The sequence below is a fragment of the Thunnus thynnus genome, chromosome 14, assembly GCF_963924715.1.
Source record: "Thunnus thynnus chromosome 14, fThuThy2.1, whole genome shotgun sequence".
NCBI lineage: Eukaryota > Metazoa > Chordata > Actinopteri > Scombriformes > Scombridae > Thunnus > Thunnus thynnus.
In genome coordinates, this window is record NC_089530.1 from 19,766,687 (window position 1) to 19,788,355 (window position 21,669).

Below are 21,669 nucleotides of genomic sequence, written 5' to 3' on the forward strand. Positions count from 1 at the left end.
CCACAGATGAACAAGCGACGGTATCATTAGTACTGGACTGTCACGTGACGCCTTCATTCCTTCCCCTAAAATCCCCATCACACAACACCACCCACCCACACAGACTGCAGCAGGAAACTTCATTACCTTGAGATCAATAAAATAGCCTTTATTGTAGAAAAAAAAAAACAATTTCAGACTTTCATTTGTGACAAAAAAATAACACAAGAATGGGCTTGGGAGATATAAATAAAAATTCTTCTTCCTTGGGAAACCCATGTATTCTCACACTGAAAAACACTGATCATGGGTGCTGTTGTAAACCTACCAGGAGATTCTCTGATAAATCACTGACTTTATCATAAACAGCAGATTTAAACCTGTTATAGTACAATGTAGTGTATCTAAATTTGTTTCTCTTGCTCAGAGTAACAGCTGATGGCCATTTAGGGCCTTTCACAATACTGGGACAACCAAGGTGAACAAATACCAACTTTTGAAATATAACTCTAAGTTCAATGCAGCTATGGAATATATGTAATTGTGTTTATGTGTCCAGGTGTAAGTGTGCCTGTGCATCTGTGTGCACAGTTTGTTCAAGTACAACAAATTTAAGAATATGAAACAATGTGTGACCTTTCAGATGAGTTTAAAAAAACACTAGAGGCAGACAAGATGTGTGATATGTACGATAATGTACTGCATAGATGTAGACTTAATCATGAAACTTAAATCTCTCCCTATTAGTTACACAACCTAACAGGAATAAAGTGATTTTCCCCAAAAACATTAACCTGAACTGGACTGTGGTCAGATTTTCCACTTTGTTTTTTTTTTATGTCTGGTTATTTTGTAACACGCTGTAAGTGGCTCTTTGTTTTTTCTGAAGTTGAGTTACTGAGAGCAGAGATTGCAACCTTATGTAAATAATGAAAGATGAGAGAAATTCAGCAAACCTACTGCATGAGTTTCTTTGTAACGTCACAAGCAAGAAAAATTACCTCTGAGTAGCAAGCTGTTTAGGAAACCGTTTTGAAGATGGTGCATGTAATTTTACCAAAAAAAAAAAAGTTTACATCCCAGGAGACTTTGCATTGTTAAAATGCTACAGAAAATCCTTTCATTGTCTCAACAACCACAAGTCCAAGTGCTTACTTAATGGAATTAGAGGAATACAATGAATAAGACAAGCTTCTTAAAAAAGTCTGTTCCTTTAAGGTTCAAAACGGCAAGGAGGAAACTGGTCCCTACAGTCACTACTGAAGGATAACCTCACCACAGAGCTAGAGTTCAAACAGAGTGCAAACACAGACACATGGGAGTGAAAAGGGCAAGAGTGTTTCTCACAACCATCCAACAACCTGAAGAACACGTTATCTGTCACAGCAATGCTTATACTGTCCAGGGGCTTGAAATTAACCCAAACAATCTCTGGGCTCAGAGCACTACAGTTGGGAAAAAAAGGGAGTGTTTGAGCAGGGGGAGTGAGCCATTTGGACCCCATGTATCCATGTGTATCATCTGTGATCTGCAACAGTGTTCTTTGGTCCTGGGTGGTTCACAAGGAAGGGGAAAGAAAGGGAGGGAGTGTGATTAGACTGTTTTCTGTTTCCATCATTCAGTTTCGTTTAGGCCACAAGGTCGCCGCCACTCCTGGCCTCGTTCATGAATCCATTTGTTTGATACTAAAGACAGGAAGAAAAAAGATAATAATTACAAACTTAATCTAGTCTGTTGATTACTTAAGACATAGTACAAATGTTTACAGTACTTGTTTTATAACTGACTCTTGGTTCTGACACTGGCTCAAATTAAGATTCTCTTCAGCAAATACTTTGGTCCCATATAAATATTTACTCGGGCCTTCATAAATGGTTTTATAGGGAAACAGACAATGAGGAACTCACCCCACTTGTTGCCCACCAACACAGGGCAAGCTGCATGTCTGGTGCTGTAGTCTCCTTCCCCACTGGCAAAGAGATTGTACCAGAACACTGCAGTACCCTGAAAGACACACACAGGTCAGTTGTGTGGTGAATGAAAGCAGTAACATTGCAGGGACAAGCAAGTAGAGAGTTACGTCCATCTGACGAAAGACGCTTTCACTTGAAGTGAGCGAACACATTACAAGACTCCACTGATGACGGATTTGAATCCGCGACTTGTTTACGGTTGCCTCGCCAATGCTTTTGTGGGTAATTTGTCTCACAAACTTGTTGAATACATTACAAGAACATAGGCACTGGTCAAAAACAGCTCCTTGCCTGCCATGTTCCTGAAAATAATAAGAGACGTCTTCCACCTCATACACGTACATCTGGCCTTGCCCCATCTTCTACTTCTTCTGTTGAGTCTTATGGGGGTCAGCATCCATAAGTGTTGCATTACCACCATCTGCTGGACTGTATCTAGCCCCATCTATTCCGGCACTGCAGTGTGGCATGTGTGATAAGACAAAAATGTTCCTGAATGTAGCTGCATGTGTGAACAGTGAAAATCACTGGCAGTGCCTGAAAGATTATCCCAGTAATTTACTGTGAACTATGTGTAAAAGAGGCTTTTGTTTGCATCAAGTTTATGATGTAAGCTCATTGTAGTATGTATGTTTATCACTGACACAGCTACTGAATCATTAATAATGGGTGGTAATAAGTGATGAAGCATAACCAGATACCTTTTGGGGCCAAACTGCAGCACCAACATCTGGAAATACTGTGGCTCCACCTGCTGATACATCACTCATCTACAACACAGACAAAAGAGACAAAGAGAGTTTAGTGTTTACCGGTTAAATAAAATAATTCCGTAGTCCTAGTAAGTGAAATTGTTGGAAGGCCAGGGATCATATTACTTCAGTGGTTACATGTATTTTAATATTGATTCCAAGTTATAAAACACACATTACTGCTTTCTGCATGGTTATGATTCATTTGATATTAAATCTGGTTCAAATAAATATTGATATTGTGTTCTGTGGCACAGTTTTCACAGTACAAAACTATCACTAGTTGTATTTTTGTCACTTCTTTCCTAGTTCCAGCAAATGCAACACCCTCCTTATTGTATCAGTATAGTAAGTCCTGCTTTAAGTTAGATGTTACTTTTGGGGCAGTGATTTTGCATACTGGGAAAGCCCATAATCAAATATGACAGATAGTCACTGATGTATAATACCAGGGTGTTACCCTGAGCAAAGCCACAAATGAAATAGTAGTTTAGCTATTTCATCTGCAAGTATGAGACTGCTCAATTTATTCCGTTTTTCTAACCACAATGACTAAATTTTACTCAGTACCATGTGGGGTGAGAGAATCCACTGTTCTGCCTGTTTAAGGCCTCATTTTGTTAAACCTACCATCAGCTTAGTTAAGTTAAAACTTAATGGGATTGCTTCAGCTAATTCACATTTTAAAAAAAGTAATTATCTGCAAGAAGCAATTGGTTTTGTATTGGTAATGTTAGCTTTCAGATTAATAATGGCTGTATGTTTTCTTGTATATACAGTACATGTCCAGCCCTGTTTAAAATAGACATAAATGGTCAACCGTGTGTGACCAGCTGTTAATTGTACAGTATTATATAGTACAGAGCCACAGTTACATTAAGTGTTTCACTAAGTGTTGTAAAAACCCCAAAACCTATGCTATGCTATGAAATCCAAATTCTTTACTGATAGGTGTTTTTACTGAAATTATTTTTCATTTTTCATCTATGAAACCCTGATTTTCCAGCAGCTTTAAAACAGATTTGAAGTGGACACAAATAACTAATTCCACAATATACATTTACTGTTTGTCTACTTGTCCTAAAGCATATATAAATCTATATTACGCAGTGATTATATTGAGTGCAATATTAAAACCCTTGATTCCACATTATACATGATTTTATACACATGAACCCCATAGTTCAGCATAATATATTATGTATCTTTGGAAACACTGATCTTGACTGTTATGGAATTTTCAATCTTTAGGGGTTACAAATTAGTCTAATTGGTTCACTAGTTTCTAAACAAGGAACTGCATTTTACCCATTTTAGTTCAGATCACGTTGCATGGAACTTCAGGTCACTGTCAGCACATTCTGGCTACGCATTCACCTATCTGTGTTGTCTAGGAAGGCCCCCTCCAACCTTGGTAACCATGGCAATGCTGATTTACACTTCATCAGAGAGGCTTCTGTTTCCCCAAACATCAAAGACAGCTGCATATCCAAGGAGAGGCAGTGTCTCTCTCTGCAAGACTTGATGTTAGTTACTCTGTGACCCAAAGGCCCAGGCTTGACCCAATGTAACCCAATTTATAACCCCTAAAGATGGAAAATTCCATAACATTGAGTAGTTGGCCCAAAGAGTAGGTCTGAAAAGTTGAAGGTGGTTTGGCCATAGTCCAGGTTAAATTTATGCGTTATCAGCTTTGGTATTTGAGTGCAATTATCAAGATTTGACTCACATAGAAGAGCCATGTTGCTATGCGGTTCCCAGTGCCTAGCTCTTTAAAGGCATCTGGCTCATCTTTCTGTGGAGAAACAGTAAAAATAGAGTTTAGTGTCCTGGCATACAAACACTGCTCTCTTGACAGAGAAATTAACTTAAATTGCAGAGGTCGTACCCTTCCAAAGTCAAAGTGAGGTTCATATTGACCTCCAACGCCATAATTTGCAACCTAGAGAGACAAATAAAATTGTAAACACAGTAAGGGAGATTGTTAAAAAAATATTTTACATGTATACAACAACTCTTGATTTTATATGGATTTAGGAATATATAAATATAACAACCAAAAAAGAACATGAAATAGACTTCCACTCTTTAAACACATGAACACTTTACCTGCAGCTCTTCTGCAGTATCCATTTCCAGCCCTGTGAGATCCTCAATTCTCTGGTTGATCTTGTCAATCATCGGATCTTCATAGCCAGTGAGCCAAGCACTGGAATAACAGGAGGGAAAGCAGACCAATTGAGAAAGAGGAGGGATATGCTTTTCAGTATGTCAGTGAGACACATTTTTGGCCACTAGGTGGTAGTAAAGATTTCTTTACTACCATCAGGCCACTGAGAGATATGTCATGCTGAAAACGTGCTGAGAAAAGCTCAAACATGAAGTGAAATTGCGCATTACAACCAGTTAATAGAAAAAGAAAAGGGAGGGGAGGTATGAAGAAATGAAAAATAAGTAAACAGATACAGAATCTCCAATCAGCTCAGGGTACAGGGTTGTTACTATGTTGTTACTACTTGTTCACACACGAGTGTAGTTGAGGACTACGACAAAATATTTTCATGGATTCAGTTTTCCTAACACTACCTGCCTTTCATACTCATTCTCACAACACAGTCTAACAGAAGGCCTCTGATAAAAGAAGTTGTTGGCTGGGCATGATGGAGCTCTTTCTTGTAAACTACTAAAACATGACACTGGTTCTGCAAACCACATCACATAAAAATTAATTTTTTTTCAGGCTAATCCACTAAAAAGCCACAATATCCACATTAAAAAATGTCCTACCACACAGAGTATTGTGAAAGAGACAATTTATATGATGTCACCACAGCATGCAATATGTGGTGTGATTTTCGGGGATTTAGGGGATTTTTATAGATATCATGCCGTCTATGATGACTCCCACCCCTACTGCCTCATGCAAGTATTCCTAAGTATTCCTGCAGGCGTGCTCTGAGATGCAAGTGTATGTCCAAGAGAGATGAGTCATCTGTATTTATTCAGCATTTGTGTTGATAAGGAGTTAGATTTTTGAAGGGATGCTGGACAGCGTGTCAGCCAACACATTATTTCCTGTAATACAGCCAGTTCAGAGAGAGGTCAAACTCTTCTGAATTCATCTATTTGCCCACTCTATCACTACATGTTCACTGCAAAAATACGTGCAGGCTAGCACATAAACGTACAATAAAATCAAAGGAACACCACACCCTTGCACCCACACACACATTAATTACCAAGAACAGTAAAACCAAAGAAACGTGGGGGTTTGGTGGGTTGCTAGCCTGCTATTTTTAGTATCTATCAAAGTGGAACAGTCATCTAAACTACAAGGTGACACTTTCTTTACATCAAGGATGGATGAGAAATTACAAACTCTTCCCACATGTTTGCAGAATTTGTCTATACTACGTCTAGACTCGGGCCTCAGAAGTTTCTGTAACACTCTTGCTGATATGGAAGTTGAAGAAGCATATTAGAACCATGACAGCTGTAATGAGCTCATATGAGAATGTGATACAAATGCATTCCTGTAAAGCACAACAGGGAATAGGGCTTCAGTGGTCTGGATCTCAAATAACCTGGGAAGGATGGCTGGGGGAAAGATAACAGTCTGTAGCAACACTGCAGTGCCATGAAAATGTCTAAATCTCTGTGTGGACAGAAAGAACAAAGAAAACTTCAGCTACACCAAAAAACAACAACAACAGAGGATTGTTTAGCTTTGTTGGATCTAAGCTCTGTTTGGTATTAAGGCAGAAATCTAAAAAGTGCAATAATGACAAAATGCTTAACTTCCACCAAATCAAAACATCCTCTAGTGTTTGTTTTCCAAGTGTGGCTAAACATTTTCATTTTTTTTCCATAGAGTTTGCCTGGTGCAGGTCTGGAAGAGTGTTTCAGCCAGGGCACAGAGATGAAGATGAAGAGTTGGATCAGGGGGGAAGGCATTGTGGTCCTCCTTCTGACCTGTAAACCCCTTACCTCTTGGAGACTCTGTATTGGGCGGTGGTAAGTTTCCCAGTTTGGGGGTCATGCACCGTGGCTCGCCTTAACTACAGTAGTTCCCGCAGCACAAGGACACCGAGGTGTAGGAAAAGAAGATACAAAGGGAAGGAAAAAAATGGAATGTGATACACACAACAGGACAAGTGGAAAGTAAGGTAAGAGAGGAGGAAAGAGGGAGAAAAAAGAAAGCAGATCCAGTCACTAGTTGTCAATGTTATTCTTAAGAAGGGCCAAGAGAGTGTTCCATGAGGCAATGCTAGAAACCAAATTCCCATTAAAAATGTAACTTTAAGGAATAAACAACTGCCTCTAATACACCTCCTGGCTCCCAAAAAGCAACTATGTTAATATCAACAGTAGAAAAAGTAACACATTTTGACACCTCCTCTGTCTTCTTGTGTTACCTTTCTGTAGCAGACTCCTGAGCAGAAACTTATCCATAACAGATCCTCAAAAAATAGCAGCATAATCCTATTTTCAATTGAAAATGTCTTTATTCCAATCTATAACCTCCAAGAATGCTTTCTTTTCTTTCTTCCATTTCTGTGAGATGCATTTGCATATAACATGCTTTATAAACCAATAATATTTATGTATGGTGTATAAAGCTTAGATCAGCTGGATCTTGTGCTTCAGCTCAAGAGCCATTACGCTACGGAAAGAGCGGAGAGATGGAGTTCTGGACTGACGGGAGAACAGAGGAGAAATTTGTTTGAGTTATTTGGGGGGAAAAAGGAGGAGAGAATCTCACTTTCTCCTCTGCTCTTTCCTCTGTTCTTGGCGGCTCCTGACTGTGCCTTACCTTTTGCTGATCCGGTATGAAGCTGTCTCCAGCACTCCCGTGATGGGGTTGGAGATGGTGGCCCTGCGTAGCTGTGAAGCCAGGGACATGATTTATCCACACATAGACACACACATACAGATGTGTGTGCCTGTGTGCTTGCCTAACTAGCAACATCACATCAACCAGCCTCACAGCTTTGACCTCCCTTCCCCCAACACACTAAACCACATGACAGAAACTGAATATGCTTAACACATTTTCCTGTTAGATCACAGTGAACTGAAAAGTGACCAATATAGCTTTATATATGCAGGAGCACTGAAAACACTTCATTTTGTTCATGGCTGCAGCATCAAGATGAAGAAAAACACATGGCTTACTCTTGGCTTTGCCAGCTGCTTGACCCTCTCGATTTCTTTGTCAGAGATGATCTCAAGGTAGCGGACTATGTAGGGGCGGTCCCACTCATCTTGCTGTTTGACAGGTGCCAGCACGTAGTGGGGATTGTGATTGTTGTCATAGTAACGACAGAACAGTCGGCTCTGCCTGCGGGGTGTCTGATTGTGAGAAAAGAAAAAACAGGGAGCAAAGGGATTATAACTGAGCTGTCCTTTACAAGTTGGTAATTGCATTTTTTTTTTTGTATTTCTATGTCTTTCTCACCAATCTGATGCCCTCCCCACGACACAGCATCTCATACTTCTTCCTCTCAGGGATCAAACTATTGGAGACCTTTTTGGGCTTCTTCTTCTTTTCAGTTGTTTCTCTTTTCCCTCGCTCCTTCTGTTTCTCAGCCTCATCTTCTGCAGCCTTCTTCTGCTTCTCTAACTGGAACTTAAAGTATTTCAGGTTGCCCTTGGCGCGCTGGTGCTCTGGGTCTGAAAATGGAAAAATGAAAGAGCAACAGAAATAATAGTAAATAAGAAATAATGGTAATAAAATATATCACACCGCCTGCAATCAAAGTAACTGAGCTTCCAACATGACATAATTATGCGCTATTTATTTAATCCCAACTTATCTAGTTCTCAGAGCTAAGATGCACAAACAGGACAAAATAATTCAGGAGCTCTTTTGGAAGAAAATGTCAGGTCACATAAAGACTTCATCATAACATTTTTTAAATTCATGTTTCCAAGACAACACAGTGCTGTGAAATGTATTGCAGCGTCCATTATTTAGATCAGTGGTTCCCAACCTTTTTGGCCCGCGACCCCTTAAAATGAAGTAACATCTCCCTGGAACCCTTCATCACATGTTGCATTGCCAATCAGTTAAGTTACTAATTATTGTCATGATTCACTGGTTAATCATTTTGTCCATAAAATGTCAGAGAGTAGCGAAAAATATCTGTTAAAGTTCCTCACATTCCAAGATTACATCTGTAAATGTTTAGTTTTGTCTAACTGCCACAAAGAGAAGCAATAAATATTCAGATTTGAGAAGCAGAAACCAGCTTATTTTTTTACATTTTTGCTTAAAAATTATGAAAACGATTATTCAAGTATCAAAGTAGTTGCTGATTAATCTTCTCTTCATCGACTAATCGATGAATTCAACTAAACTTGCAGCTCTTGAAAGAGGACTTGTCTTGTTTTATTTTAATAACTTTTACAGGTTTGAGGAGGTAAAATACAGAAATCTACAGGAAAGAAAGCAAAAATTAGAAGAAAGCTTGAAACAAATATCCCAATTTTGTGTCAAAAATAAGTTTATTTTACTATATATTATCCTGTCCTATCATCTCACAACACTTTTGATTAATCCAGAGACCCCTTGTGGGGGTCTTGACCACCAGGTTGTGAACCACTGATCTAGATCACACTATCATTTAAAAGCAAATGCAACTGATGGACTTTTTAGAAAACAAATATGGGTTAGCAAATGCCAAATTTCATTCCACCAATTACCATCTTGTCAGATCCACCAATCCTGTTAATCACATCCTTTCCTATCCCAAATGTACAAGAGAAGGTCTCCCTATAGAGTTCAGTCTAGAATTGACTTTATACAAATCACTGTGATTCCAAAAACAGCAATAAAGCTGGAAAGTTGTCTTCTACTGAAATTCTCATTCTCTAATGCTCACAGTACTAGTTTTATGATATAACTTAACTGGCTGCAGGATAATCAAATAAAACACATAAACTAAGTCTTCTCTTATTAACATATTACATAATAACTTACTGCTAAATTAGTATTATCAATAAATAAACAAAGACATGTGGCACACAATTCTGTTCTATGTTAGAAGTTGTATCCACACGTCTCTGAGTGCCCCGTCACAGAAGACTGATTTGTTTTATGCCAAATCTGCACAAAACCATGACAAATTTCAGTGAAGTTTCCAAACAAAACTTCACAGAGTAGAGACATGGATGTTTTGGTCAAACTGCGGTAACAGTCTGTACTGTTTATGTCTGCGAGGCTTGGAAATGTTGGCCTCTGGTTTACCTCTTTTTAGTACATCTTTGGTTCAAATCAAAGTCAATGTCTCATTTGTTATTGCTCACTGCTTAATTTATCCAACTTACTGACTTAATTTAGATAATCAATATTGATGCACTTTTCTTTCGTAGCAATGTCTTTGTTTGTATCTTTTAAGTCAGGTAAAATGAAGGAATCTTCTAAAATCTTATCTAATTAAACAAGATAAAGTCTGGTATCTGTACAAGTCCAGACAACCACTGTTGAGAAAAGTTTGCTTATTTCTTAATCCTTTGAGGTGCATGCGACATAATTTACCTTGAGCAGACATTTTACAATCCAAAGTGATAAAAGGTGCCTCCCTGTATGCTTTTCATAACTGGAATAGCATTTTATGCCGTTTAAATACTTCATAGTGTGAAGGGGCTCACCCAGATCAAGCAGTCTCTTGGTGTACTCCAGGGCTCGCTCTATCTCCCCCTGCTGGTAGATGGCGTAGCTGAGGTAGTCGAGTACTGTCACCTTATCTAAAGTGGACTCCTCTCCCTCATCGAGCTGTTTCAGCGCCTGGGCCATCCACAGCTCTGTGTGGTAGTAGTCAACATCAGAGTAGGCGATCTTTCCCAGCTCGTAGCAGTCCTCCACTGTCATAAGGCTTTTGTGTTTCACTCCTAGCATGCAGAGGATACAGGAAAACATTGGCACAGAATAGAAGAGAATACAACCATCTCCTTTGTAATGTCAATAATATAAAAACAAGAAAACCCATGTACTTCCACATGGCCCATGTATTGTGACTTTCTTGGCCAATAGTCTGTTAATCAATGCTTCTTAAAAAAAGAGAGATACATACTTCATGTCAGGTAGACATGGTATACCCTGACTTAAGGTCCTTACCCGGTAGGTTTCCTGTAGAGATGGTGTTGGCATCCAGTCTGTATGTGTCTTGTAACCGAAGGAGAGCTTTGGCAGCCCCTGTCTGGTCCTCATCCGTGGGGAAATGTTGTCTCTGGATGGTCAGATTGGAAATAAATCCTGATGGACACAGACAGGACAGGATAAAGATGTAGCAGAGGATGGTTCAGTATGGGATACATAACAACCAGGCAAGTGGACAATAAATAATCTTAGTTTATGGTCAGTGAGATGGCTTAGAGTGACTTTGATCTTAAGTGAGAGAATTATAATTATATTAAGCCAGACATGATGCAAAGACGAATGAGTAATGTTAGCTTCCACCTCAATAACTCCTGTTAGAAAGGCTTTTGCTTAAGCCTGCTCTACCCGCAACATACAAAAAGACAGCTCCAGGAAATTTAAAGACATTACTGGTACAAAACAGAATCAAATAGTATTGGAAAATCAGCTTTGTGTTTGTCATCATCTTCTTGGAGCTCACTATGATGGAATTCAGAGTGCAAGGTAAGCTCAGTTGCAAAAGTTTACCGAACAAAGTCATACACTTTCCAATGATTTTCTAAACTTTTGGCACTTACTGTAACATCTGGCAAATCCAACAAACAGAATATGATACTATCTAGCCTACACACTCAGGTATTTCTAAGTTATTGTTTGAACCATGTAGTCTTTGTTTGTACCATCAGTGGTGTCACTAAGTACAAGGCTCTCCAGGTCCCCCCACTCTGTGTTCAGCCTCTTCATTAGTTTGAAGGCATTGACAGGGTGCCCCAGGAAGCCCTCTGGGTCTTGAATGGCTGCGGCTGTCAGCGAATCCAATTTATCAGCCCAGCTGTCACAGAGATAGTAATGCAGAGTTAGGTGCATTGTACTACATCCAGTGAATATAAGAATTATGTGCAGGACCTTATGCCCACAAACTCACCTTTTGACCCGCTCTAGCTTGTTCTCCTCTGCTCTGATATAGTCCTTTAGAGAGGTGACGAGGTCTTTTTCTGTGTATAACAGGTCTGTCATCTGACCTGAGAAATATAAATCAGAAACACCACATCATCAATTCTGCAATGTATACTGTGTAACCGACATCACTAATCCTATGAGATCAACCTTTAATGAAATTATGGGTCTTTAGCTTCCATATGTGCAGTAACAATAAGAAATAATCAGTGAAATCAGAAAAGACCGATTATTTATAACATGAGCATTAAATATTAATAGATGGTTTAACCTATGGAGGTGAAGAAGTCATTGTGGGCTGAGAGTGACTGTAGGCAGCTCAGCAACAGGAAACACCAACATGGTAGGTCCACCCTGAAGAAACACAGAAAAAATAGACACATGGTCTCTTAAGTATCACAAAACTCATGGCATTAGGGTTAATCACAAATTTTGGCTTTGTGTCATACTGGCACATAAGATATGACATCCAACTGTATATTTTTTTTCCATCTGCTGACATCATGATCTCTGATAACCTCACTGTTCCAGCTGAATGTCAGGCAACCACATCAAACTGCTGACAAAAGTGAGCTGCCTTGTTTCCCTGGTAAACCCTGCTCCCCAAACGACCTCTACATCACTACTGACACACCATGGTGACCCCTAAATATTGCAGGCTGTCACAGTCTCACATCCCTCAAATCACACAGTTAGAAGAAAGATTTACTCATTTCCTGTCTCGATTACTTCAGGACTCTCTTAGTGAGCCACAGAAAACATTCCAAGCCTTAAAACTCATCCAAAGCACTGCTTCCCCTTTTGTCCGAAACCTCACTGCACCATCTGGACAGTTTTTATAACCTTCCTTAGAAAATGGTTCCCAATGCAAACTGTTGCCAGAGAGGTCTGCAGATTAGTATGGAGTAACTTATTCCAAGAATGGTATCTTAAAGCTTGGGCATATAAAAGCAGAAGTATTTACGTTGTTAAATATTCCTCAGGATGTTAGAAAATATGATTGTGAATTGAGTGAACTGACCATTTGGGAAATATAGAAATAGAAACACATATATAATATACAAATAATATATGTATACATTCAAAAAGGGTAAAATAAAAAGAGTAATCAAATCGTTGAACTGAAAAACAAATCCCTGACCTCTCCTTAATCCTTAAAAAACTGCAGCCTTCCACTCACCACACCAAACCAAATATAACTTGGTATGGTTGCGGTCACTGTTTGTTTGGCTTTGGAGCTGGCGCAGCCATAACTACTACAGGGCTACTGGCCTGTGAGGAGTGGCACTTTGATCTTTCCACCCGCACAGACAGAAATTAGAAGAGAACCCCAGCAGAAGGGCAGGAAGAAATGTGTATGTAAATGGAAAGGTGTGTATGTCTGTGTACACAAAGTATCTTAAGAGTATGTGCACATATTAAGTGGGCATTAGCAGACTTGCTTTGACAATGACATCTTCATTATTGTATAAATAGAAAATGTTAAGATTTTTTCTATATCTGCATATGGATCTGGATCTGCATCAAAAACAACAGACATCTTAGGATTTATGTGTGAGAGTTTAAAAAAAAGAAGTTTGCTTTTAAAAATTTCTGATTACACACACCTTTATCCTGATCTGCTCCAAAAACGTATCCCCATCAACATTATTGACAAATGTACTGTCATTTTTAAGATATACTTAATGCTGAACCTTTTACTTCCATTAGAAACGACAAAGGAAGTAGTACTTGGAGAAAAGGGGTTGAAATATAGATCCAAGTGGCAAATTTGTGGTTTGTTACCAATGCAGTAAAGATTAGTTAACCATTAGCTTTGGGTGCCATAATTCATTATATGGTTTATATACAACATAAGTAAGATAACAAGCTAGGATGCAAAATTAACTTTTATGCCTACCAGTCAAATGGCTAGTGAATGTTCAAATTTGATAGATTACCATTGTTTTTTTGACTGGTGAGTGAAGTAAATCTACCAGCCACTTGCATATTTTACCAGCATTTGTCTGGTGGCTTGTGCTAATTTTGTGCCCTAAAGTTAAGCAAGACTTCTCTTGGGTGAGACACAAGAAAGACAAAAGACCCTTTTTATAAAGTCAGTAACAGATACATTCTCACACTGGTCTGCTGCCTTTGATTGTGAGCCTTATTTAGAGGTATTAAGGATGATAAATAAACATTTACTTGTTTATAACTTTAAGTACTGCAACAACATGTAGCTCATTTGGCTGTAAACATGGACAAACATTGAGAATCTGTAACTTTGGCCTCTAATTTAGCGGTGAAAACCTCAAACTTCTGTTGCTTGCTGACATCCCACCTCGGTTGCGTTGTTTCTACATCTAAGAGTGAGCTGCTCGCGTTTTAAAATACTGAATGAACCTCTGACTGTGTTAGAGAGATAAACATACTCTCGGACAAAAACACAGGTTTTATCTCTAAAATCTTTCTGGACTGTTTCATAGCAAAATATAGCAGGAAATATAACAAACACAATAGGAACTATGCGAACACCCACATTCAGCATACGTTCTAGCAACGCACACACATACCTGTATACACAATTACATCTGGTGCCAAAGTAAAGGTCATGCATGAAAGGTGCACCTAGGCAAATCTGTTATGCATTTCACTGAAAGGAGTGTACAGGCTCAGGCAGGTTCTGACTTTGCCACAAGGACAAGTCTCCAGTGAAAATAAAATAATTGCTTTATAAGACATTTCGATGTAGGTCAGCAGCAGCAGAGAGGAAGGAAAACAGATCTGTCTTACCTTTTCATCTTAAATTAAAGAAGAAACTAAAAAGGAAGATGCAATGTACCATTATCCCTAACTGCTATTATTGCATTTCCACAAAAAAGTGGTGCCACTCAGTCCAAAACACCATAAATATGCCTCTGCCACTTAGATTTCCAGGATAAAAAGTCAGCACAATGTAATTATTGTAATGATATGGTGATAGCTACTGTGTTACTTGCAATAATGTTTTGGGAGTCTAACCTCAAGATTAAAGCTGAAAGTTTAACAGTTGTCTATGTGTCATGCCACACATGAGAGTGAGAGTGTTACTGTGGATACATGCTTGTACGAGAGTGAAAACTCCAAAACATTCTCGATGGCTCATCAACCATTTAACATTTAACTTGGCAGACAAGTGCGAGGCAATTTTAGACAGGTTACAGAAACGTTTTGTGCACATCTGCCTCAAAGTTCTTTTCTCTGACTCTTCTCTCAGCCTCTAACTATGTGAAAATTGGGCTGTATTCTGTTTAGACATGTTCATTAGGAGATTATTTTACCGCACAGCCTCATGTTAGTTGTGGAAAATTGGACATATTGTGATATGTCCAATTTTCCACAATTAACATGTGGGCTCCCATTAGCAAGGAAGAATCTACCCTCACACACTCCTGCAATAACAGATCATGAATTGTGATGTTCACTGTAATCCAGGAGTTATCTTGCGATTAAGAAACCTACTGATTTACTGTTTTACTTTACCTCAATCTGCTTTGACACCGCTACTATTTCCTGCATTTCCTAGAATGACTTTATACAAATCCCAGAGATCTGGAGTAAACATGTTGCTTTCACTAGTGGATTTTAAAGATAGAAGCAATAACAATAGACACACTGGAGCGGAGAATGAGAGGTTTTTTTCTTTCCATCAGAGAAAAAGTTTTATCCAACAAGGCTGCAATATATTAGGAACTAGTGAGGTTATACCATTTTACCAAAATGGTATTTCTATCTCTTCAGCAAATTATTTTTCCTTGTGTGTATTTGTATTCGAGGCTTTGTATTCAAAAAAATCTGCAAAATGATGACTGTCCAAAGAGTCCTTGCTCTATTATTCTAAAGTAATGACACTAAAACCTGACAAACCATGAATACAAACCCAATTGTTGTCATGTTATAAACATTTCTCAACAGTATTAGGCTAAATCTAGCCTCCAGTTGGTAAAAATCAGGGGAGACACTGAAAAATAATCAATATCAGTAAAATAAAATGATTAATGTATGGTTTAACATATGTTTATTATATTTCACATCGATATTGCATGAAATCTTCTATATAAAAAGACCGTCACTCATATTGTATACATCCCTGCAGAGCTAATATACTGAGTCCCATTCACACATTAAAGACCTTTTAAAAATATTACAGGGGTACTATAGTGGAATATGATTTACTGACTACATTTTGAATACTTCTCTCGGTCTGCATTGCATTTTGGTAGCTTCTTCACTTAGAAATTGCTTTCATCACAACTTCTCTCCTCCGAAGTTTTACAGGGAATGAGGCTGCGGAGTCAGATAACACAGGATGTGGATGGAAGAGGACTGCCACGTCTTCGCCCCTCCCCGCCGAGAAAACTCATGTGAGGACGGCACACTGACTGTGATTTTACCTGCGGTAACCCGTCAGTAACCCCTGCAAAATGACTGAAAGCAGGGGGAGGAGGTGCTTTTAATTACTGCAAGGTAGCTGGTGTTAGCTCATTTACTCCCTATCTTAATTCAAAAGTAATTCAGAGTAATTAGCCGACAACAACATAATAATAATGAAGTTCCCAGTGAGTTTTAGCTTTTGCCCCTAAATAGCAGAATACCGTGGGCTCACTGAAGTGTGTAATATGTCAGGCTGTATAACTTTTAACGTCCAAAATGAGGCGTATTAACAAATAAAACCCGTATATGCTGCTAAATGAATGCATTTAGGTACTGTAAGGCAGCAGCATCCCACGCTGCATTGCACTGGAATGCCATAACAGTAAGTTAACTACTAGTTTCACAGTGAAATACTGTCTCGTCTTATTTTCTACTTGGACTATCAGTATTTTTGCTGTTTTTACTCCCTATTAATTTTATTATTCTTTGCTGTTGCTTAAAAACCATCACAAATGTGAAAGTTTCACCCAGCTTAGCTAGTTTCTAAGCTAGCTTGCTAACCTAACTTAAATGGAATAGTTTAACGGAAAATAACGATCGCTGCTTGGAAACGTAAAATACGTTGAAAAAGACGAGGCTACAACTGCATATATATCTAAAACTGCTACAAAGTTTTTCACACACGCTAGCTGTTTCCATCTTTACCTGGCTCAGGCGTCAATATTTACCTAAACGAGAGCATCTCGTAGCAGAAATGTGTCCCAGGCCGTTGAGGTCCTCTGAAGTCTAAAGTCAGCCGGACTCTGTTGCAGTTCACGGAGGGAAGATGAGCACCGACTGTGTTGCTTCGTCCTATCTGTGATGTTTCGGCGCACTGTTGGCCATCTGCTGGTTAGGGCTGGATTTCTAGAAAATGCGAGTCTGAATGCTACGTGCAGACTCTCACATTCATACAGCCTCCTGCTACTAGAGACCTGAGGGGCTGTCGTCGTTTGTAAATTGCAAGGGGAGGTGTTTCGTGCGTCTTGACCCGTAGTGATTTTTGGTTTTAATGGTAGAAATTGCGAGAGTCAACGTCACATTTGAGACTGCCACGTGTTCAAATTATGCCAAAGAACTTAAAAATAGCCTCTGTTTTCTTTATTTCTTATTTTACGTCCACTAAAGTAGCTCTTTAACTATAATTTTTCCATTGAGATAAAGCTGTGAAAAACCATGTGTAACCTGTATCTCAACTGTAACAGTCTAATTAAACCTAATGTTTAGTGTAGTTTTGCGGTGTTTAACTTGGACAAGCAAACTATTTTTTCACCATTCATCTAGAGAGTTTTCTTCCCATTTCTCCCACATTCCAGAAAATTCCTTCCTCCCAACCAAAAAAGTGTGACTGGAGGGAGGGAATTCCTGCTGCATGCTAGTGAGTTCAACTGGGTGGAGCTAAGTGTGTGAGTGTGTGTATTTGTGTGTGAAAGAGAAAAAGAGTGCAAACTGTTAAACTGACTGAAATATTTTTCAGATGCCAGATGCAACAACTCTTAACTAGTTGCATATTAATGGCATGCCCCACCACAGTCTGTATATGTCTGTGGTTTGTACATCTGTCAGTTTGGTAAACACTGGCTACTTGCAAGCCTCCATTTGTTTTTTAGATACTTTCCTACATGAGTAGAAAAGTGTCAGATTATCATTACTTCTTGGAGTGAAAATGAGGCAAAGAAGAAGCCTTTCTAATGTAAAATGTAATAAATATACTTTATTAATGTACATTTTCTATCATATCCTACCAAGCAAAATGTCATAACAGGGATTATAATATATCAAATCATACAGAAGCCACAAAATGAAACATCTGTATGATTACTGTTGTTATTGGGAGAAATATCCAGTCTTTGAGAGTTTTTCTTGCCACCTCTTTTTTAGTCCACCTCTTTTTGTTTAGTCTCAGCTTATTTTACACTTTTTCTCAACGTGAACTGTAGAAAAAAATATATAATACACTTTCTCTCAATGTGAACTGTTGGGAAAAAAAAAAACATCCAGTGTATCCATTCCCATTCTTACTCCAGTCATCGGCGGATATCATCCAGGGAGGTGAGTCTGCTCCCAAACAGCTGCTCCTCATAGGTCAGTAGCTGACGCAGGAAGTTCACGTTGGGCGCTGTGCATGCTCTCCTCTCCTTCAGCCAGCGCAGGGCATGAAGCAGTGACCAGTGCCGATGCTCCATGAGGAAAGCCAACGTTAGTGCTGAGCTGCGGCTCCTGCCCATACTACAGTGGACCAGAACGCGGCCGGCAGGCTCAGCCTTCAGCGCTGTGTTGATGAACCTGGAAGCCAGCGGCAGTGCCTCCACCAGGTCCTGCTGGGCGTCATCGCTCAGACGCAGCCTCAGGTAGCACAACGTGTTGGGGAAAGCATCAGGGCAGTTGGCAGTTGCGTTGACCACATGGGTGATATGCAGATTCTTGATGATGCGGTAGTCAGAGGCCTGGGAGACAGAACCCTGATAGAGAGCACCTTCCAGGATCTCTGAGGGGTAGATGGTGAGGGTGTGTCGCTCAGGTTCCAGCAGGACCATACGCGGTGTGCAGAGGAAGTGGTAGAGGGCATGAAAGGCTGAGAATCCTCCCAGAAGGATGACAGGGTCCATTCCCAGAGCACTGAGCTGGAAGAAACAACGCTGGAGAGCAGGAGAGTCTGCCCTGGCCTTCACGCTGCCCACTAAAATACACACATAGAAACATAGAAACAATCACAGAGACAAAACACAGAGAGTGAAAACAATTGAATACAATCAGACAGTCTGGTAGATTTAATGTGTATTTGTATGAGTGTGGATTGCTGACCTGGGCTGCATCCCTCCTCTGCATACAGCAGTATTATAGAGTACTTCTGCAGCTCTATACAGCTGATTAGACAACCCAGCTCAGGGTGGATCACCGTCACACTGGCCCGCGCTGTCACCACATGGCTATCCTTGTACCTAACACACATTTATTCATAATATGCACACATATAGATAATGTATCATAACTCTACACAGTGATTTTCTTTAGTATAATAGATTTCTTAAAGGATACGGCTGACAACATTATATTTTTATTGGCAACAAATTCCATGTGATCATCTCTCAGTACTTTCAACTTCCCAACTATAATTTTCTTTTATAAAAAAAAGGCTAAATAATTTCCTAAAGCAACTGGCCACTGTTAGCAAACTCAAACAGGAGTCAGTCATGTATTTGTTGGGGACTATTTTCACAGATTTTGTGTGCAGGTGAACATTTACAACAGCAGCATGGTGAATGTGGGATTGACTCATGTTCATCGTAATGAAGGAACATGTCACAGTGCAGCAATGTGGATCATTGATGTGTTTTCAATCGTTTTTGGGCAATTAAGTTTTATGGCAAAGATGAATTAGAAAAGTAAGCTATATCAGGCTTTGGCTACACAGAAAATACTTGTTAGTAAAATTAATTAATAACTGGTTTTCATTGTTTAATGAGATTTGTTGACAATAAGAAAAATATAGAATATTGCCAAACCTATGCTTTGAATTGGTAAATTGTCCCAAAACCTGTGACTCAGGTAACAAGTTTCTAAATCATTGTTAAGATCCCCTTATGGCTAAAAAGATTTTAAAAAATTGCAGTGTCTGTACATGATTATGCAAACAAACTTGTACAAAGTAATACAATCTTGTACAAATTTCTGAACTCATTTCTACTGAATTTTACAACAGGGAGTTTTTGTTGTTGAATCAAGAATTAAAGCTGGTACCTTCAGAGGCCAGATTGTGCTTTTGATGGATTGCATTATTACACAGCACAGTTGTTGCTTTTATCGTGTCCATTCATAACTCTGGTATATCCGTCCAACACCCACCTCTCTGCACTGCGACAGTCCAGGATGAGAATATAATAAGGATCATACAGGGCGGGCTGGCCTTCCTCTGCATTCAGCAGGTTGTAAACTTGTTGTGGGGTGATGTAGCCTCGCTCGACACAGGCTGTCTCTGGGAGAGCAGGAACCAGCACCTCCTCTGGCTCACATACTGCTTACAGGCAGAAGAAATGCAAAGAGTACAGTGTGTTTGCATGTTTGCAGCTGTGTGTGTGCATATATTTTAGTGTGTAAAGACAAGAGAGAGAGTTAGAAGTAAAAATACACCCATTACCTTTGGTCTGGATTGGTATGATGGAGGAATGGTCACTGTCAGTACTATTGACCTCTCTGTCAGATATGCTGCTCATTATTTCCAATGTGTTGACAGGCAGTCTGGAGGCCGCTCTACAACTGTTATTCACTCTGACACGTACACAGAGACACATACACACAGAGAAATGCAATGTCAACCCAGTAACACAGCAACATAGAAGACTAAACACAACACCAATTTATGACGACTCACAAATGCACTATTTAGAAAAAAAAAACAGTAGAACTCTCTACCTGGACAGTACTACGCCCATCTTGTATAAGTCATGCAGATGCATCAGCTGTTCCCAGCAGCCCTTCATTGGAAGAACATGCTACATCAAGAAATGAGATAATGTAAAAATGTTGAAAACTATACTCTCAAAACTGCCATAGACATAAAAAGATTTGAAAAAAACCCACTATGCGCTATTTGTTGTTGCTGTGATTCTCACTCAGCCCTGCTTCAGCCTTGCCCTTAATTTAGCTGGTGGTCTTGGAAACACAATAACGGTTAAGTGCTCTAGAGGGCCACATGGTAGCTGGCTGTGACAGGTGACAGAGGACAGAGCTGGATAGGAGTCCTACTTCATCCTAATTAACTGCCAATAGTTACAGTGTGCGTGATAATTTGGTCAGGATGAAGTTTCAAGTTGCCCTTAAAAGCTTAAAACTTTAAGTTGCCAAGTCAAGGTATTAAAAGTCTTAAGTTGTCACACATTTATTTATTAGTGGTAGAAAGATCAATGGCTTAAATGAACAAAAAAAGTTTGGATTGCCACTTAACAGACAGAAGAGTACAAAATATATTTAAATTTGACTCCACAGTCTGGCATAAAACAGCTTAATATTGTCTCACATGCATAGTAAATGATGTATTAACAGTTAATTAAGCAATAACTCATAAATATACATAAAAGTATCACATATATCCTCCACACCAATGCAAAAGCTCTTTATCAGCTTGTTGAAATAATAAAGGTTTGAATCTTACTGTATCTTTTGCTGTGCCCCTCAGTTGACACTCTCAGCCATGTCATCGCCTCTCCTCTGCCTTCACATCACTTTTTCCTCACTTTCCCTTTAGTCACAGCCTCTTTACCCTGCTGCCTCCCTCTGAAACTCCCGCCACCTTCTCCCCATCTTCCTCACAGCACCCTTCATAGTGCTCCATACTCAATTGGCAGCTAATGACTCCCCAGATGACCTGCTGTTGAACCCAGCCACTGTCAGCATGTAGGACTAGTTTTACTTCCTCTGTAGGTTCCTGACCCAAGCC

General features: G+C 39.4%; 2 protein-coding genes across 4 annotated transcripts; both read right to left on the minus strand.

Annotated features, from left to right (window-relative positions):
* Positions 1 to 122: 122 nt before the first annotated feature.
* On the minus strand, positions 123 to 17,218 carry p4ha1b (prolyl 4-hydroxylase, alpha polypeptide I b). Of its 2 annotated transcripts, none has more exons than XM_067610450.1 (15): positions 16,922 to 17,218; positions 12,073 to 12,155; positions 11,770 to 11,866; positions 11,525 to 11,676; positions 10,824 to 10,961; positions 10,358 to 10,597; positions 8,163 to 8,377; positions 7,880 to 8,056; positions 6,692 to 6,762; positions 4,814 to 4,913; positions 4,593 to 4,646; positions 4,434 to 4,499; positions 2,654 to 2,722; positions 1,887 to 1,983; positions 123 to 1,664 (listed from the first exon to the last, which is right to left on the minus strand). In XM_067610450.1, exons 1-15 carry the CDS (start codon positions 16,933 to 16,935, stop codon positions 1,594 to 1,596), a joined length of 1,644 nt encoding a protein of 547 aa, XP_067466551.1. In that variant the 5' UTR covers positions 16,936 to 17,218; the 3' UTR covers positions 123 to 1,593. The 2 variants fall into 2 exon arrangements, with proteins under 2 accessions (XP_067466551.1, XP_067466550.1); XM_067610449.1 differs by lacking the exon at positions 6,692 to 6,762 and adding an exon at positions 7,518 to 7,588 and having other exon boundaries at positions 16,922 to 17,217.
* A 988-nt stretch (positions 17,219 to 18,206) lies between these two features.
* LOC137197206 (serine/threonine/tyrosine-interacting-like protein 1) lies at positions 18,207 to 21,513 on the minus strand. 2 transcript variants are annotated; one of them, XM_067610452.1, is made up of 6 exons: positions 21,385 to 21,513; positions 20,646 to 20,725; positions 20,371 to 20,501; positions 20,079 to 20,247; positions 19,038 to 19,174; positions 18,207 to 18,912 (listed from the first exon to the last, which is right to left on the minus strand). In XM_067610452.1, exons 2-6 carry the CDS (start codon positions 20,711 to 20,713, stop codon positions 18,260 to 18,262), a joined length of 1,158 nt encoding a protein of 385 aa, XP_067466553.1. In that variant the 5' UTR covers positions 20,714 to 20,725; positions 21,385 to 21,513; the 3' UTR covers positions 18,207 to 18,259. The 2 variants fall into 2 exon arrangements, with proteins under 2 accessions (XP_067466553.1, XP_067466552.1); XM_067610451.1 differs by having other exon boundaries at positions 20,646 to 21,461.
* Between the last annotated feature and the right edge of the window lie 156 nt (positions 21,514 to 21,669).

Coding starts and splice junctions, on each gene's coding strand:
- LOC137197206 (XM_067610452.1), bottom strand. CDS start 20,713: ATGAAGGGCTGCTGGGAACAGCTGATGCATCTGCATGACTTATACAAG. Junction 19,175..20,078: donor GACTGTCGCAGTGCAGAGAG/GTGGGTGTTGGA, acceptor AATGTGTGTTAG/GTACAAGGATAGCCATGTGG. Junction 18,913..19,037: donor AGAGGAGGGATGCAGCCCAG/GTCAGCAATCCA, acceptor TGTGTATTTTAG/TGGGCAGCGTGAAGGCCAGG.
- p4ha1b (XM_067610450.1), bottom strand. Junction 11,677..11,769: donor AAGCTAGAGCGGGTCAAAAG/GTGAGTTTGTGG, acceptor TCTCTGTGACAG/CTGGGCTGATAAATTGGATT. Junction 2,723..4,433: donor TAGCAACATGGCTCTTCTAT/GTGAGTCAAATC, acceptor TCTGTGTTGTAG/ATGAGTGATGTATCAGCAGG.